At 42.7% G+C, this 18,824-nt stretch overlaps 1 protein-coding gene across 1 annotated transcript in view; it reads left to right on the top strand.

Annotated features, from left to right (window-relative positions):
• Nucleotides 1-18,824, top strand: part of Src42A (Tyrosine-protein kinase Src42A) — a 200,136-nt gene that overhangs the window by 13,839 nt on the left and 167,473 nt on the right. Inside the window, exon 2 of the mRNA XM_071690578.1 lies at nt 10,849-11,195. Within this exon, the coding sequence (XP_071546679.1) occupies nt 10,849-11,195 (347 nt within the window). The remainder of the gene's footprint in view (nt 1-10,848; nt 11,196-18,824) is intronic.

The following is an 18,824-nucleotide window of genomic DNA, read 5'->3' as shown; positions in this document are numbered from 1 at the left end:
GGGTTGTTAGGGAGGTGAATGCAAGAGTTTTGGAAAGAGGTGCAAGTATGCAGTCTGTTGTGGATGAGAGAGCTTGGGAAGTGAGTCAGTTGTTGTTCGCTGATGATACAGCGCTGGTGGCTGATTCATGTGAGAAACTGCAGAAGCTGGTGACTGAGTTTGGTAAGATGTGTGAAAGGAGAAAGCTGAGAGTAAATGTGAATAAGAGCAAGGTTATTAGGTATAGTAGGGTTGAGGGTCAAGTCAATTGGGAGGTAAGTTTGAATGGAGAAAAACTGGAGGAAGTAAAGTGTTTTAGATATCTGGGAGTGGTTTTGGCAGCGGATGGAACCATGGAAGCGGAAGTGAATCATTGGGTGGGGAAGGGGCGAAATTTCTGGGAGCATTGAAAAATGTTTGGAAGTCGAGAACATTGTCTTTGAAAGCAAAAATGGGTATGTTTGAAGGAATAGTGGTTCCAGCAATGTTGTATGGTTGCGAGGTGTGGGCAATGGATAGAGTTATGTGGAGGAGGGTGGATGTGCTGGAAATGAGATGTTTGAGGACAATATGTGGTGTGAGGTGGTTTGATCGAGTAAGTAATAATAGGGTAAGAGAGATGTGTGGTAATAAAAAGAGTGTGATTGAGAGAGCAGAAAAGGGTGTTTTGAAATGGTTTGGTCACATGGAGAGAATGAGTGAGGAAAGATTGACCAAGAGGATATATGTGTCAGAGGTGGAGGGAACGAGGAGAAGTGTGAGACTAAATTGGAGGTGGAAAGATGGAGTAAAAAAGATTTTGAGTGATCGGGGCCTGAACATGCAGGAGGGTGAAAGGCGTGGAAGGAATAAAGTGAATTGGAACGATGTGGTATACTAGGGTCGACGTGCTGTCAATGGATTGAGCCAGGGCATGTGAAGCGTCTGGTGTAAACCATGGAAAGATGTGTGGGGCCTGGAAGTTGAAAGGGAGCTGTGGTTTCGGTGCATTATTGCATGACAGCTAGAGACTGAGTGTGAATGAATGGGGCCTTTGTTGTCTTTTCCTAGCGCTACCTCGCACACATGAGGGGGGAGGGGGTTGTTATTTCATGTGTGGCGAGGTGGCGATGGGAATGAATTAAGGCAGACAGTATGAATTATGTACGTGTATATATGTATATGTCTGTGTTTGTGTATATATATGAATACATTGAGATGTATAGGTATGTATATTTGCGTGTGTGAACGTGTATGTATATACATGCGTATATGGGTAGGTTAGGCCATTCTTTCGTCTGTTTCCTTGCGCTAATTCGCTAACGCAGGAGACAGCGACAAAGCAAAATAGATGCAATATATATATATATATATATATATATATATATATATATATATATATATATATATATATATATATATATATATCCCTGAGGATAGGGGAGAAAGAATACTTCCCACGTATTCCCTGCGTGTCGTAGAGGGCGACTAAAAGGGAAGGGAGCGGGGGGGGGCTGGAAATCCTCCCCTCTCCTTTTTTTTTTTTTTTTTTCCTTTTTTAATTTTCCAAATGAAGGAACAGAGAAGGGGGCCAGGTGAGGATATTCCCTCAAAGGCCAGGAAATGGCGAATAGTATGAAATATATATATATATATATATATATATATATATATATATATATATATATATATATATATATATATATTGGAAAGGATCACAATTTTGCGCGTGATCAAGATTTTTCTATGAGTCCCCGGGAAAATGAAACACGAAAAGTTCCCAAGTGCACTTTCGTGTAATAATCACATCATCAGGGGAGACTCAAGAGAGGAATATAACAGTCAGTTGATATACATTGAAGAGACGAAGCTAGGACGCCATTTGGTAAACATGTTTACCAAATAGCGTCCTAGCTTCGTCTCTTCGATGTATATCAACTGACTGTTATATTCCTGTCTTGTGTCTCCCCTGATGATGTGATTATTACACGAAAATGCACTTGGGAACTTTTCGTGTTTCATTTTCCCCGTGGACTCAGGAATATATATATATGTATATATATACATACATACATACTTATATATCCCTAGGGATAGGAGAGAAAGAATACTTCCCACGCATTCCCTGCGTGTCGGAAAAGGGGATGGGAGCGGGGGCTAGAAACCCTCCCCTCCGTGTATTTTAACTTTCTAAATGGGGAAACAGGAGTCGTGCAGGGAATGCTTATCTTCCTCAAAGCTCAGAGTGGGGTGTCTAAATGTGTGTGGATGTAACCAAGATGATAAAATAGGAGAGATAGGTAGTGTGTTTGAGGAAAGGAACCTGAATGTTTTGGCTCTGAGTGATACAAAGCTCAAGGGTAAAATAGAAGAGTGGTTTGGGAATATTTTGGGAGGTAAAGTCAGGGGTTGGTGCGATGACAAGAGCAAAGGAAGGGGTAGCACTACTCCTGAAGCAGTAGTAGGAGTATGTGATAGTGTAAGTAAGTAAACTCTAGATTGATATGGGTAAAACTGAAAGTGGATGGAGAGAGGTGAGTGATTATTGGTGCCTATGCACCTGGTCAGGAGAAGAAAGATCATGAGAGGCAAGTGTTTTGGGAGCAGCTGAGTGTGTGTGTTAGCAGCATTGATGCACGAGACCGGGTTTTAGTGATGGGTGATTTGAATGCAAAGGTGAGTAATGTGGCAGTTGAGGGTATAATTGGTGTACATGAGGTGTTCAGTGTAGTAAATGGAAATGAAGAGCTTGTTGATTTGTGTGCTGAAAAAGGACTGGTAATTGGGAATACCTGGTTTGAAAAGAGAGATATACATAAGTATATGTATGTAAGTAGGAGAGATGGCAAGAGAGCATTATTGGTTTACATGTTGATAGGTAGGCGTGCAAAAGAGAGACTTTTGGATGTTAATGTGCTGAGAGGTGCAACTGGAGGGATGTCTGATCATTGTTTTGTGGAGGCGAAGGTTAAGATATGTAGAGGTTTTCAGAAAAGAAGAGATAATGTAGGGGTGAAGAGAGTGGTGAGAGTAAATGAGCTTGGAAAGGAGACTAGGTGAGGAAGTACCATTAGAGATTGAATGCAGAATGAAAAAAGGTGAGAGCAAATGACATAAGGGGAGTGGGGGAGGAATGGTATGTATTTAGGGAAGCAGTGATGACTTGCGCAAAAGATGCCTGTGGCATGAGAAAGGTGGGAGATGGGCAAATTAGAAAGGGTAGTGAATGGTGGGATGAAGAAGTAGGATTATTAGTGAAAGAGAAGAGAGAGGCACTTGGACGATTTTTGCAGGGAGATAGTGCAAATGACGGAGATGTATAAAAGAAAGAGGCAAGACATCAAGAGAAAGGTGCAAGAGGTGAAAAAGAGGGCAAATGAGAGTTGGGGTAAGAGAGTATTATTTTTATTTTAGGGAGAATAAAAGGATGTTTTGGAAGGAGGTAAGTAAAGTGCGTAAGACAAGAGAACAAATGGGAACATCAGTGAAGGGGGGCATATGGGTGTAGTGGTGAAGTGAGAGGGAGATGGAGTGAGTATTTTGAAGGTTTGTTAGATGTGGGTGATGACAGAGTGTTTTGGTCAGGGAGAATGATTTGGTAAACAGAGAAGAGGTAGTGAAAGCTTTGCAAAAGATGAAAGCTGGCAAGGTGGTGGGTTTGGATGATATTGCTGTGGAAGTTATTAAAAAAGAGGATGACTGTTGTTCTGGTTGGTAAGGATATTCAGTGTATGTATGGTTCATAGTGAAGTGCCTGATGATTGGCAGAATACTTGTATAGTGCCATTGTACACAGGCAAAGGGATAAAGGTGAATGTTCAAATTACAGAGGTATAAGTTTGTTGAGTATCCCTGGGAAATTATATGGGAGGGTATTAATTGAGAGGGTCAAGGCATGTACAGATCATCAGATTGGGAAAGAGCATTGTGGTTTCAGAAAAGTTAGAAATACATAGAAAAGCAGATGGATTCGTATGTAGCATTTATGGATCTGGAGAAGGCATATGATAGAATTGATAGAGATGTTCTCGGGAAGGTATTAAGAGTATATGGTGTGGGAGGTAAGTTGCTAGAAGCAGTGAAAAGGTTTTATCAAGGATGTCAGACATGTTTACCAGTAGGAAGAGAGGAAAGTGATTGGTTCCCAGTGAATGTCGGTTTGTGGCAGGGGTGCGTGATGTCTCCATGGTTGTTTGATTTGTTTATTGGAACGATGTGGTATACCGGGGTTGATGTGCTGTCAATGGATTGAACCAGGGCATGTGAAGCATCTGGGGTAAACCATGGAAAGTTTTGTGAGGCCTGGATGTGGAAAGGGAGCTGTGGTTTCGGTGTATTATACATGACAGCTAGAAACTGAGTGTGAACGAATGTGCCTGTGTTTTATTTTCCTAGCGCTACCTCACACGCATGCAGGGGGAGGGGGTTGTTATTTCATGTGTACCTGGGTGGCGATGGGAATGAATAAAGGCAGACTATGAATTATGTACATGTTTATATATGTATATGTCTGTGCTTGTATAGATATGTATACGTTGAGATGTATAGTTATGCATATTTGTGTGTGTGGACGTGTATGTATATACATGTGTATGTGGGTGGGTTGGGCCATTCTCTCATCTGTTTCCTTGCGCTACCTCGCTAATGCAGGAGACAGCGACAAAGTAAAATAGATAAATAAATAAATAGAATATATATATATATATATATATATATATATATATATATATATATATATATATCCCTAGGGATAGGGGAGAAAGAATACTTACCATGTATTCCCTGCGTGTCGTAGGAGGCGACTAAAAGGGAAGGGAGCGGGGGGCTGGAAATCTTCCCCTCTCTTTTTTTTCTTTTTTTTCCCAAGGGAAGGAACAGAGAAGGGGGCCGGGTGAGGATGTTTCCTTAGAGGCCCAGTCCTCTGTTCTTAACGCTACTTCACAGAGGCGGGAAATGGCGAATAGCGCAACGAAACAGATGAAAGAAATGGCCCAACCCACCCCTGTACACATGTATATACATACGTCCACACACGCAAATATACATACCTACACAGCTTTCCATGGTGTACCCCAGACGCTTCACATGCCCTGATTCAATCCACTGACAGCACGTCAACCCCGGTATACCACATCGATCCAATTCACTCTATTCCTTGCCCTCCTTTCACCCTCCTGCATGTTCAGGCCCCGATCACACAAAATCTTTTTCACTCCATCTTTCCACCTCCAATTTGGTCTCCCACTTCTCCTCGTTCCCTCCAGCTCCGACACATATATCCTCTTGGTCAATCTTTCCTCACTCATTCTCTCCATGTGCCCAAACCATTTCAAAACACCCTCTTCTGCTCTCTCAACCACGCTCTTTTTATTTCCACACATCTCTCTTACCCTTACGTTACTTACTCGATCAAAGCACCTCACACCACACATTGTCCTCAAACATCTCATTTCCAGCACATCCATCCTCCTGCGCACAACTCTGTCCATAGCCCACGCCTCGCAACCATACAACATTGTTGGAACCACTATTCCTTCAAACATACCCATTTTTGCTTTCCGAGATAATGTTCTCGACTTCCACACATTCTTCAAGGCTCCCAGGATTTTCGCCCCCTCCCCCACCCTATGATCCACTTCTGCTTCCATGGTTCCATCCGCTGCCAGATCCACTCCCAGATATCTAAAACTCTTTACTTCCTCCAGTTTTTCTCCATTCAAACTTAACTCCCAATTGACTTGACCCTCAACCCTACTGTACCTAATAACCTTGCTCTTATTCACATTTACTCTTAACTTTCTTCTTTCACACACTTTACCAAACTCAGTCACCAGCTTCTGCAGTTTCTCACATGAATCGGCCACCCCTGGGGATAGGGGAGAAAGAATACTTCCCACGTATTCCCTGCGTGTTGTAGAAGGCGACTAAAAGGGGAGGGACCGGGGGGCTGGAAATCCTCCCCTCTCGTTTTTTTTAATTTTCCAAAAGAAGGAACAGAGAAGGGGGCCAGGTGAGGGTATTCCCTCAAAGGCCGAGTCCTCTGTTCTTAACGCTACCTCGCTAATGCGGGAAATGGCGAATAGTTTAAGAAAGAAAGAAAGAATATATATATTTTTTTTTTCATACTATTTGCCATTTCCCGCGATAGCGAGGTAGCGTTAAGAACAGAGGACTGGGCCTTTGAGGGAATATCCTCACCTGGCCCCCTTCTCTGTTCCTTCTTTTGGAAAAAAAAAAAAAAAAAACGAGAGGGGAGGATTTCCAGCCCCCCGCTCCCTTCCATTTTAGTTGCCTTCTACGACACGCAGGGAATACGTGGGAAGTATTCTTTCTCCCCTATCCCCAGGGATATATATATATATATTTTTATTTATTTATTTATTATACTTTGTCGCTGTCTCCCGCGTTTGCGAGGTAGCGCAAGGAAACAGACGAAAGAAATGGCCCAACCCCCCCCCCCATACACATGCATATACATACGTCCACACACGCAAATATACATACCTACACAGCTTTCCATGGTTTACCCCAGACGCTTCACATGCCCCGATTCAATCCACTGACAGCACGTCAACCCCGGTATACCACATCGCTCCAATTCACTCTATTCCTTGCCCTCCTTTCACCCTCCTGCATGTTCAGGCCCCGATCACACAAAATCTTTTTCACTCCATCTTTCCACCTCCAATTTGGTCTCCCTCTTCTCCTCGTTCCCTCCACCTCCGACATATATATCCTCTTGGTCAATCTTTCCTCACTCATTCTCTCCATGTGCCCAAACCATTTCAAAACACCCTCTTCTGCTCTCTCAACCACGCTCTTTTTATTTCCACACATCTCTCTTACCCTTACGTTACTTACTCGAAGAAAACCACCTCACACCACACATTGTCCTCAAACATCTCATTTCCAGCACATCCATCCTCCTGCGCACAACTCTATCCATAGCCCACGCCTCGCAACCATACAACATTGTTGGAACCACTATTCCTTCAAACATACCCATTTTTGCTTTCCGAGATAATGTTCTCGACTTCCACACATTCTTCAAGGCTCCCAGAATTTTCGTGTCCTCCCCCACCCTATGATCCACTTCCGCTTCCATGGTTCCATCCGCTGCCAGATCCACTCCCAGATATCTAAAACACTTCACTTCCTCCAGTTTTTCTCCATTCAAACTCGCCTCCCAATTGACTTGACCCTCAACCCTACTGTACCTAATAACCTTGCTCTTATTCACATTTACTCTTAACTTTCTTCTTTCACACACTTTACCAAACTCAGTCACCAGCTTCTGCAGTTTCTCACATGAATCAGCCACCAGCGCTGTATCATCAGCGTGTGTGTGTGTGTGTGTCTGCAACAGTCTCTACTGGAAAGAGAAAATAAAAATGGGGAGTACATTCATTTAATACATCCTCAAACAGAGTGGGGGAGATATAGGTGTTGGCACTTAAAAACTCAGAGGTAGCTGATAGTGCCCTCTAATGTTGGTTCATCCTGTCTTATGCTAGTTTATGTTACCTGCCTTTGGTGTGGATAAATTTGGTTCAGTTTACCATTAAAAGTCAGCTGTTGGCCAATAGTAAATGAAGTTAGCATGTCTTATGGGTACTGTATTTTTTATTCAAATTGACTTGACTATCTTTGACAGTTGGAATAGGGAAGTGAGAGATTCACTAAAGTACTACCTGTATTGTATTTGATGAAAATAAACAAAACCAACCATGTTAATTCACTGGACATTATTAGCTCTCATAATGGGCAGTCTGTGCAGTGCATGAATTACATGATGCAAACAATCCGTGGTTTTTTGTACTGTAAAGTTTAGATGCACAGAGGCTTAATTCAATAGAATTGCCTTGGAACCCCATTCTTGAATGGGTCCTGGTCTTACGTCTACACCTCCTTTCCAGGTGCTCCTGTAGTGCCTAGTTTGTAATGTTTCTAGTTGAAGGGAAATAAGTGGATGATACCACGTCAGCAGGCAATGATACAACTTCACCAAAGGTGACTTTTCACTCACAGTGTAACCACATGGCATAGGCTGGCAACACACGTGATATACATAAATGACTTCCCCGAAGTTGTGGACTCGTTCATGAATGTGTTTGCAGCTGATGCAAAAGTCATGATGGAAGTGAAAAGAGAGAAGTGTTTACTCTACAAGAGGACCTTAACAGACTAAAGTTGGTCTTAGCAAATCCAGTGAAGATGAGACAAAGTTAAGGAAGGCCTGCAAATCTAATGAAGATGGGACAAAGTTAAGGAAGGCCTAAATATGGTCATTATCTAGCAGGAAAATAAGCTTAAGGATTCTCTGTTTGAGAAGGACTTGGGAGTCACCTTTGTCCCTTACCAGTCTACAGTGCCCCGTTTAGGAGAATGGGTAAAAGACAAACTGTCTGGTGGCAAACATTAGAATGGTTTTCAAGAACATGGATAAGGACATGTCTTAAGCTTCTCATATTGTACTTGAGGCCAACACTAAATTTGATTCTCAGGTTTGGTCACTGCCCCTAAAGAAGCACAAAGGTCTAATAGAGAACAACAAAGATGGTACAAGAATTAAGAGAGCCAAGTTGCAGGGAAAGCTAGAGGCTTTGAATTTGCCTGCCATGAAAATGATAAAGGAGGGGGATGACCTGGTCATTAGCTTTCAATTTTTGAATGCAGGGATAGAGCAGCCAGGGCAGACAGAACTTGAAATTAAGCAAGAGACTTGTGGTAAAGGATATAGAGAAGTGATTTTATTGTATAAGGGTGGTCAGTGAGTGGAATAGAATGACTGCATACATAAATTTAAGATTTTGTATGACAATGAAGAATGTTAAAGGCATGGAGCATCATGAGTGTAAAAATCCCTCCCCATTCAGTACAAATAGGTTATTACACCCAAATGTACCAACTCTCTGCCCCAGGAATCCTTTCCATCCTTGTGAGGTTCCTGCAGCACTCTGGAAACTGGCAGTGCCCACCAGTCAGGACCACAGGTAAAAATGTGTTGTTGTTTTGGCATCTATTTGCTGAGAATGCAGGTAAAATTTGGAGTAAATGCTTTGTGTCTTCTTTTTGGTAGTTACATCATGGGCATGAAGGGTCTTGGGGGTATGTTGAAATGGTGTTTGTAGTTGCATTTCAGCAAATACCTTTAGATCTTCAGAGGTTAGTAAGTATTTTACCTTCTCTGGTGTGCCTAGGCTGTTTAAACCCTTTCTGTGAAGGGATGTTATTTTGAAATTGGTCTGGTTATGTTGGTAAGTCAAGCCACATTGTTAGATCAGCAGATTAGTGATGTGAGGAAGCTTTTCCTATGTTACCTTGTATTAGAAGGAAGATTATTCAAGTACCTTAAGAGAAGCCATATATATATAGGTGGTATTCATTTGCCTCTTAAGTTTTTCTCTAACTGCTCACCTCCATGTTGATTTGCTTGTCATAAAGTTTTGGTCCAGCAGGGAGTTTTGTAGAATGAAAATCTGCTTCTTTTAGGGCAGTGTTCCTTGAGTAGCTTTTCATTATTGGTCCTTGCAGTTTTTCAGTATTGCTCCATGCTCTATCTTTTACTTTCCTTGAAAAACTTTTCTCTGATGGTAGTCATCGTCAGGGTGATGTCTTTGTCTCAGGAAATTTGTGGGGGTAACCTGTATGGCTTGGGAGCTAACAAGATGTTGATGTCATCACTTGGTGGATGTAGCTGATTGAATGGGTGTTTTAGAATCTGTTGCTGTAACTGCTATTTGAGGTGTTTCACAGTGGGTAAGAGGTGTAAACTTCAGAATTGTGGAGTTGGAAGCTGCAAACCTTCCAGAGATCAAAGGAGATTCCTCACCTTGCAGGACATCACCTGAAGTGAAAGTTTTTCATTCTTCAAAACTCGCTTTTTCACTTTGATTTCTTTTTTTTACTTTTTCTGTGTAAAGATCCATGTACATTTGACAGAAATTTTTGTTTGAGGTGCATAATTTCCATGAAACTTCCCTTTTTAAAGAAAAACAAATAAAGTGAAAGACAAGTGCTCTCCAAATGGCATCATATTACTGTTGGACCTCTCACAGTGTTTTGACAGTTCTTTATACTTTCTGTTGTCTCTATTACTTTCCTTGTACACTTGAATGCTTAACAGCAGGTTTCATTCTTGTGAACCAGACTGCCAGATTACAGGTGAATTCACATCCGTAAGCCCCATGGGCCAGAGAAAAACAGAATAAATGGATGATGCATGGCACTTTTGCAGTGTTCATTGTATAGACTCATCATGGACTGATAGTGAAAAGTCAGTCTTTAAAAGGAACTTCTCACTCCGCTTCTTTTTTTTTAATTTTTTTACAGTACATGGCAAGTGATTATTCCTCTGCAAGATATTATGACAACAGTATCATTCCCTTGTTGAGTACTCTAGTTTTTTTTTTTTTTTTTTTTTTTTTTTTTTTTTTTTTTTGCCGCTGTCTCCCGTGTTTGCGAGGTAGCGCAAGGAAACAGACGAAAGAAATGGCCCAACCCGCCCCCATACACATGTATATACATACGTCCACACACGCAAATATACATACCTACACAGCTTTCCATGGTTTACCCCAGATGCTTCACATGCCTTGATTCAATCCACTGACAGCACGTCAACCCCGGTATACCACATCGCTCCAATTCACTCTATTCCTTGCCCTCCTTTCACCCTCCTGCATGTTCAGGCCCCGATCACACAAAATCTTTTTCACTCCATCTTTCCACCTCCAATTTGGTCTCCCTCTTCTCCTCGTTCCCTCCACCTCCGACACATATATGTTGTTTTTATATTCATAATTTCATTGTTATTGTCAATAGTCATATGTATTTATATATACTGTACGGATATGCTGCATATGTTTATGTTTCAATTTTGTTTTCCAGGTCCAATCGCCCCCTTTGACTGGACCAACTATCAGTGATCCTACTGGAGCCACACGGGGCCCTACAGACAGTCAAGCCCTTGGTGGCCGGCCTATGAATGGCCTCAACCCTACCTTACCATCACTACCTGATCCTGAGGGAACTGCATCTACATCTAAAATATTTGTAGCACTATATGACTATGATGCTAGAACAGATGAGGACTTGAGTTTTAGAAAGGGAGAGCATTTAGAAATTCTTAATGATACTCAAGGGGACTGGTGGTTTGCAAGATCTAAAGCCACAAAGCAGGATGGCTACATTCCCTCCAACTATGTGGCTAAGTTGAAAAGTATAGAAGCTGAACCGTAAGTATTATTAGAGCTATTTTTTATTTTTTATTATACTTTGTCGCTGTCTCCCGCGTTTGCGAGGTAGCGCAAGGAAACAGACGAAAGAAATGGCCCAAACCCCCCCCACACACACACACACGTACATACACACGTCCACACACGCAAATATACATACCTACACAGCTTTCCACGGCTCACCCCAGACGCTTCACATGCCTTGATTCAATCCACTGACAGCACGTCAACCCCGGTATACCACATCGCTCCAATTCACTCTATTCCTTGCCCTCCTTTCACCCTCCTGCATGTTCAGGTCCCGATCACACAAAATCTTTTTCACTCCATCTTTCCACCTCCAATTTGGTCTCCCTCTTCTCCTCGTTCCCTCCACCTCCGACACATATATCCTCTTGGTCAATCTTTCCTCACTCATTCTCTCCATGTGCCCAAACCACTTCAAAACACCCTCTTCTGCTCTCTCAACCACGCTCTTTTTATTTCCATACATCTCTCTTACCCTTACGTTACTCACTCGATCAAACCACCTCACACCACACATTGTCCTCAAACATCTCATTTCCAGCACATCCATCCTCCTGCGCACAACTCTATCCATAGCCCACGCTTCGCAACCATACAACATTGTTGGAACCACTATTCCTTCAAACATACCCATTTTTGCTTTCCGAGATAATGTTCTCGACTTCCACACATTCTTCAAGGCCCCCAGAATTTTCGCCCCCTCCCCCACCCTATGATCCACTTCCGCTTCCATGGTTCCATCTGCTGCCAGATCCACTCCCAGATATCTAAAACACTTCACTTCCTCCAGTTTTTCTCCATTCAAACTCACCTCCCAGTTGACTTGACCCTCAACCCTACTGTACCTAATAACCTTGCTCTTATTCACATTTACTCTTAACTTTCTTCTTCCACACACTTTACCAAACTCAGTCACCAGCTTCTGCAGTTTCTCACATGAATCAGCCACCAGCGCTGTATGAGAGCTGTATCTTAGTTATAGCTGAGCATTACATTTTTTCTTTTTACTTGAAATGGTTTGGACATATGGAGAGAATGAGTGAGGAAAGGTGGTGGGGACAAGAAGTGGGAAACCAAATTGGAGGTTGAAGGATGGAGTGCAGAAAGATTTTAAGTGACTGGGGCCTTAACATTTTCCTTGTTCCCTCCACCTCCGACACATATATCCTCTTTGTCAACCTTTCCTCGCTCATTCTCTCCATATGTCCAAACTATGTATATGATGGGGTTGATAGAGATGCTTTGTGGGAGGTTTTATGAGTATATGGTGTGGGAGGTAAGTTGCTAGAAGTAGTGAAAAGTTTTTACCAAGGATGTAAGGCATGTGTATGAGTAGGAAGAGTGGAGTGTCATTGGTTATAAGTGAATGTCGGTCTGTGGCAGGGGTGTATGATGTCTGTATGGTTGTTTAATTTGTTTATGGGTGGGGTAGTTAGAGAGGTAAATGCAAGAGCTTTGGAGAGTAGGGGCAGGTATGCAGTATGTTGTGGATGAGAGGGCCTGGAAAGGGGGTCACTGGCTTTTGCTGATGATACATCTCTGGTGGCTGATTCATGGGAAACTGCAGAGGTTGAGTGATTTTGGAAAAGTGTGTGAAAGGAGAAAGTTGAGAGTAAATGTGAATAAGAGCAATGTTATTAGATTCAGTAGGGATGAGAGACAAATTGATTGGGATGTAAGTTTGAATGGAGAAAAACTGGAGGAAGTGAAGTCATTTAGATATCTTGGATTGGACGTACCAGCAGATGGAACCATGGAAGCTGAAGCGAGTCACAGGGTGGGGAAGGGGGCGAAGGTTCTGGGAGCCTTGAAGAATGTGTGGAAGGAGAAAATGTTATCTCGGGGAGCAAAAATGGGTATGTTTTAAAGGAATGATAGTTCCAACCATGTAATATGGTTGCGAGGCATGGGCTGTAGATAGGGTTGTACGGAGAAGGGCGGCTGTGTTGGAAATGAGATGTTTGAGGACAATATGTGGTGTGGAGTGGTTTGATCGAGTAAGTAATGTAAGGATAAGAGAGATGTGTGGAAATATAGAGTATGGTTGAGAGAGCAGAAGAGGGTGTGCTGAAATGGTTTGTACATATGGAGAGAATGAGTGAGGGAAGATTGACGAAGAGTATAAATATGTGTCAGAGATGGAGGGAACAAGAAGCAGGAGACCAAATTGGAGGTGGAAGGATGGAGTGAAAAGGATTTTGAGCAATCAGTGCCTGAACATACACGAGGGTGAGAGGCATGCAAGGAATAGAGTGAATTGGAATGATGTGGTATACTGGGGTTGATGTGCTGTCAGTGGATTGAACCAGGGCATGTGAAGCATCTGGGGTAAACCATGAAAAAATCTGTAGGGCCTGGATGTGTTTAGGAAACTGTGGTTGTGGTGAATTACACACTAGAGACTGAGTGTGAAAAAAGGGGCCTTTTTGCTTGTATTCCTGGCACTGCCTCGCTGAAGCAGGGGATAGTGATGCTGTTTTCCTGTGGGGAGGGGTAGCAACAGGAATGGATGAAGGCAAGCACGTATGAATATGTACATGTGCATGTATGTAATGAATGTGTATGTATATATTGATACATATGTTTATGTATATGTGCGCATTTATGTACATACATATGTATATGAGTGGATGGGCCATTCTTCGTCTATTTATTGGCGCTACCACGTTGACGCGGGAAACAGTTATTATGTATAATGTATGTATGTTAGCAGTTTTGATGCACGAGACTGGGTTATAGTGATGGGTGATTTGAATGCAAAGGTGAGTAATATGGCAGTTGAGGGAATAATTGGTATACATGGGGTGTTCAGTGTTGTGAATGGAAATGGTGAAGAGCTTGTAGATTTGTGTGCTGAAAAAGGACTGGTGATTGGGAATACCTGGTTTAAAAAGAGAGAGATGTGTCTGTAAGTAGGATAGATAACAGAGAGCGTTATTGGATTACGTGTTAATTGATAGGTGCTTGAAAGAGAGATTTTTGGATGTTAATGTGCTGAGAGGTGCAACTGCAGGGATGTCTGATCATTATCTTGTGGAGGCAAAGGTGAAGATTTGTTGAGGTTTTCAGAAAAGAAGAGAGAATGTTGGGGTGAAGAGAGTGGTAAGAGTAAGTGAGCGTGGGAAGGATACTTATGTGAGGAAGTACCAGGAGAGACAGAGTGCAGAATGGAAAAAGGTGATAGCAAAGGACATAAGGGGAGTGGGGGAGGAATGGGATGTATTTAGGGAAGCAGTGATGGCTTGCGCTAAAGATGCTTGTGGCATGAGAAGGGAGGGAGGTGGGCAGATTAGAAAGGGTAGTGAGTGGTGGGATGAAGAAGTAAGATTATTAGTGAAAGAAGAGAGGAATTTGGATGATTTTTTCAGGGAAATAGTGCAAATGACTGGGAGAGGTATAAAAGAGAGGCAGGAGGACAAGAGAAAGGTGCAAGAGGTGAAAAAGAGGGCAAATGAGAGTTGGGTGAGAGTATCTACATTTTAGGGAAAATAAGATGTTTTGGAAGGAGGTAAATAAAGTGCGTAAGAGAAGTGAACAAATGGGGACATCGGTGAAGGGGGGTAATGGGGAGGTAATAACAAGTAGTGGTGATGTGAGAAGGAGATGGAGTGAGTATTTTGAAGATTCGTTGAATGTGTTAGATGATAGATTGGCAGATATAGGGTGTTTTGGTCAAGGTGGTGTGCAAAGTGAGAGGGCCAGGGAGAATGATTTGGTAAACAGAGAGGAGGTAGTGAAAGCTTTTCGGAAGATGGAAGCCGGCAAGGCAGTGGGTTTGGATGGTATTGCAGTGGAATTTATTAAAAAGGGGGTGACTGTGTTGTTGACTGGTTGGTGAGGATATTCAGTGTATGTATGGCTCATAGTGAAGTACCTGAGGATTGGCGGAATGCATGCATAGTGCCATTGTACAAAGGCAAATGGGATAAAGGGGAGTGTTTAAATTACAGAGGTATAAGTTTGTTGAGTATTCCTGGTAAAATATATGGGAGGGTATTGATTGGGAGGGTGAAGGCATGTACAGAACATCAGAGCAGTGTGGTTTCAAAAGTGGTAGAGGATGTGTGGATCAGGTGTTTGCTTTGAAGAATGTATGTGAGAAATACTTAGAAAAACAAATGGATTTGTATGTAGCATTTATGGATCTGGAGAAGGCATATGATAAGGTTGATCGAGATGCTCTGTGGAAGGTATTAAGAATATATGGTGTGGGAGGCAAGTTGCTGGAAGCAGCGAAAAGTTTCTATCCAGGATGTAAGGCATGTGTAGGAGTAGGAAGAGAGGAAAGTGATTGGTTCTCAGTGAATATCTGTTTGCAGCAGGGGTGTGTGACGTCTCCATGGTTGTTTAATTTGTTTATGGATGGGATTTTTAGGGAGGTGAATGCAAGAGTTTTGGAGAGAGGGGCAAGTATGCAGTCTGTTGTGGATGAGAGGGCTTGGGAAGTGAGTCAGTTGCTGTTTGCTGATGATACAGCACTGGTGGCTGATTTGGGTGAGAAACTGCAGAAGCTGGTGACTGAGTTTGGTAAAGTGTGTGAAAGATGAAAGCTGAGAGTAAATGTGAATAAGAGCAAGGTTATTAGGTACAGTAGGGTTGAGGGCCAAGTCAATTGGGAGGTAAGTTTGAATGGAGAAAAACTGGAGGAAGTGAAGTGTTTTAGATATCTGGGAGTGGATTTGGCAGCGGATGGAACTATGGAAGTGGAAGCGAGTCGTAGGGTGGGGGAGGGGGCGAAAGTTCTAGGAATGTTAAAAAATATGTGGAAGGTGAGAACATTATCTTGGAAAGCAAAAATGGCAATGTTTGAAGGAATAGTGGTTCCAACAATGTTATATGGTTGCGAGGTGTGGGCTATAGGTTAGGGTTGTACTGAGGAGGTTTGATGTATTGGAAATGTTTGAGGACAATATGTGGTGTGAGGTGGTTTGATCGAGTAAGTAATGAAAGGGTAAGAGAGATGTGTGGTAATAAATAGAGTGTGGTTGAGAGAGCAGAAGAGGGTGTATTGAAATGGTTTGGTCACATGGAGAGAATGAGTGAGGAAAGATTGACAATGAGGATATATGTGTCAGATGTGGAGGGAACAAGGAGAAGTGGGAGACCAAATTGGAGGTGAAAGGATGGAGTGAAAAAGATTTTGAGCGATCGGAGCCTAAATGTGCAGGAGGGTGAAAGGCATGCAAGGGATAAAGTGAATTGGAACAATGTAGTATACTGGGGTCGACGTGCTATCAGTGGATTGAACCAGGGCATGTGAAGTGTCTTGGGTAAACCATGGAAAGTTTTGTGGGACCTGGATGTGGAAAGGGAGCTGTGGTATCGGTGCATTATACATGACAGTTAGAGACTGAGTGTGAATGAATGTGGCCTTTGTTGCCTTTTCCTAGCACTACCTTGCATGCGTTCGTGGGGAGGGGGTGCCATTTCATGTGTGGTGGGATGGCGACGGGAAAGAATAAAGGCAGTATGAATTATCTACATGTGTATATATGTATCTGTCTATGTCTATATATGTATACATTGAAATGTATAGGTATGTATATGTGCGTTTGTGGATGTGTTTGTATATATATGTGGGTGGGTTGGGCCATTCTTTTGTCTGTTTCCTTGCGCTACCTCGGTGACACGGGAGACAACAACAAAGTATACTAAATGATGGATAAATATTTATTTTTTTTATTTTGCTTTGTCGCTGTCTCCCGCGTTTGCGAGGTAGCGCAAGGAAACAGACGAAAGAAATGGCCCAACCCACCCCCATACACATTATATACATACACGTCCACACACGCAAATATACATACCTATACATCCCAATGTACACATATATATACACACACAGACACATACATATATACCCATGCACACAATTCACACTGTCTGCCTTTATTCATTCCCATCGCCACCTCGCCACACATGGCATACCATCCCCCTCCCCCCTCATGTGTGCGAGGTAGCGCTAGGAAAAGACAACAAAGGCCCCATTCGTTCACACTCAGTCTCTAGCTGTCATGCAAGAATGCCCGAAACCACATCCAGGCCCCACACAACTTTCCATGGTTTACCCCAGACGCTTCACATGCCCTGATTCAATCCACTGACAGCACGTCAACCCCGGTATACCACATCGATCCAATTCACTCTATTCCTTGCCCGCCTTTCACCCTCCTGCATGTTCAGGCCCCGATCACTCAAAAGCTTTTTCACTCCATCTTTCCACCTCCAATTTGGTCTCCCACTTCTCCTCGTTCCCTCCACCTCCGACACATATATCCTCTTGGTCAATCTTTCCTCACTCATTCTCTCCATGTGCCCAAACCATTTCAAAACACCCTCTTCTGCTCTCTCAACCACGCTCTTTTTATTTCCACACATCTCTCTTACCCTTACATTACTTACTCGATCAAACCACCTCACACCACATATTGTCCTCAAACATCTCATTTCCAGTACATCCACCTTCCTCCGCACAACTCTATCCATAACCCACGCCTCGCAACCATATAACATTGTTGGAACCACTATTCCTTCAAACATACCCATTTTTGCTTTCCGAGATAATGTTTTCGACTTCCACGCATTCTTCAATGCTCCCAGAATTTTCGCCCCCTCCCCAACCTATGATTCACTTCTGCTTCCATGGTTCCATCCGCTGCCAGATCCACTCCCAGATATCTAAAACACTTAACTTCCTCCAGTTTTCTCCATTCAAACTTACCTCCCAATTAACTTGACCCTCAACCCTACTGTACCTAATAACCTTACTCTTATTCACATTTACTCTCAGCTTTCTTCTTTCACACACTTTACCAAACTCAGTCACCAGCTTCTGCAGTTTCTCGCATGAATCAGCCACCAGCGCTGTATCATCAGCGAACAACAACTGACTCACATCCCAAGCTGTCATCCACAACAGACTGCATACTTGCCCCTCTTTCCAAAACTCTTGCATTCACCTCCCTAACAACCCCATCCATAAACAAATTAAACAACCATGGAGACATCACACACCCCTGCCGCAAACCTACATTCACTGAGAACCAATCACTTTCCTCTCTTCCTACACGTACACATGCCTTACATCCTATCTCTAGATCCTGCTCTCACATTTGAAGTGGTTCTCGCTCTGCATCCTTACTTGGCAGACTTGACTCAAAAGCAGTCTGCCTTATAAACTGTCCCAGGCTAACTTCCAGACATGATCCCCTTGCCCTATGCTGCAATGTTGGTTCTCTTTCCTGTTCTATAGGTATTACTTTGGTTTTTGCTCCCAAGAGCTGGCTGCTTGTGTGCCCACACCACTAGCTAGACCATGCAATAATTGGCAAGCTGCTGCATCTCATGATTATTTTGTGGCCATTATCTCTGGAACTCTATCTTCTCATGTTTTTCCCAATAACTATGACCTGGCACATTTCAAAAGACAGGTTTTTCACTTTCTCAAAAATTCTTCAATACTTTCACTTGTCTTTTCTTTTTCTATTTCATAATTCTCTTTATATTTCAATTAAGGCCTGGCCTTGATGTGGACTTTAGTCCATGTATGGAGCCTGAGACATAAATAAGAATGATAAGAAATTCCATTACAAATCCATCTGCTTT

Source organism: Panulirus ornatus, chromosome 48, assembly GCF_036320965.1.
Source record: "Panulirus ornatus isolate Po-2019 chromosome 48, ASM3632096v1, whole genome shotgun sequence".
Taxonomy (NCBI): domain Eukaryota; kingdom Metazoa; phylum Arthropoda; class Malacostraca; order Decapoda; family Palinuridae; genus Panulirus; species Panulirus ornatus.
Note: the sequence above shows the minus strand (reverse complement) of the source record. Positions and strands in the feature narration are given on the sequence as shown.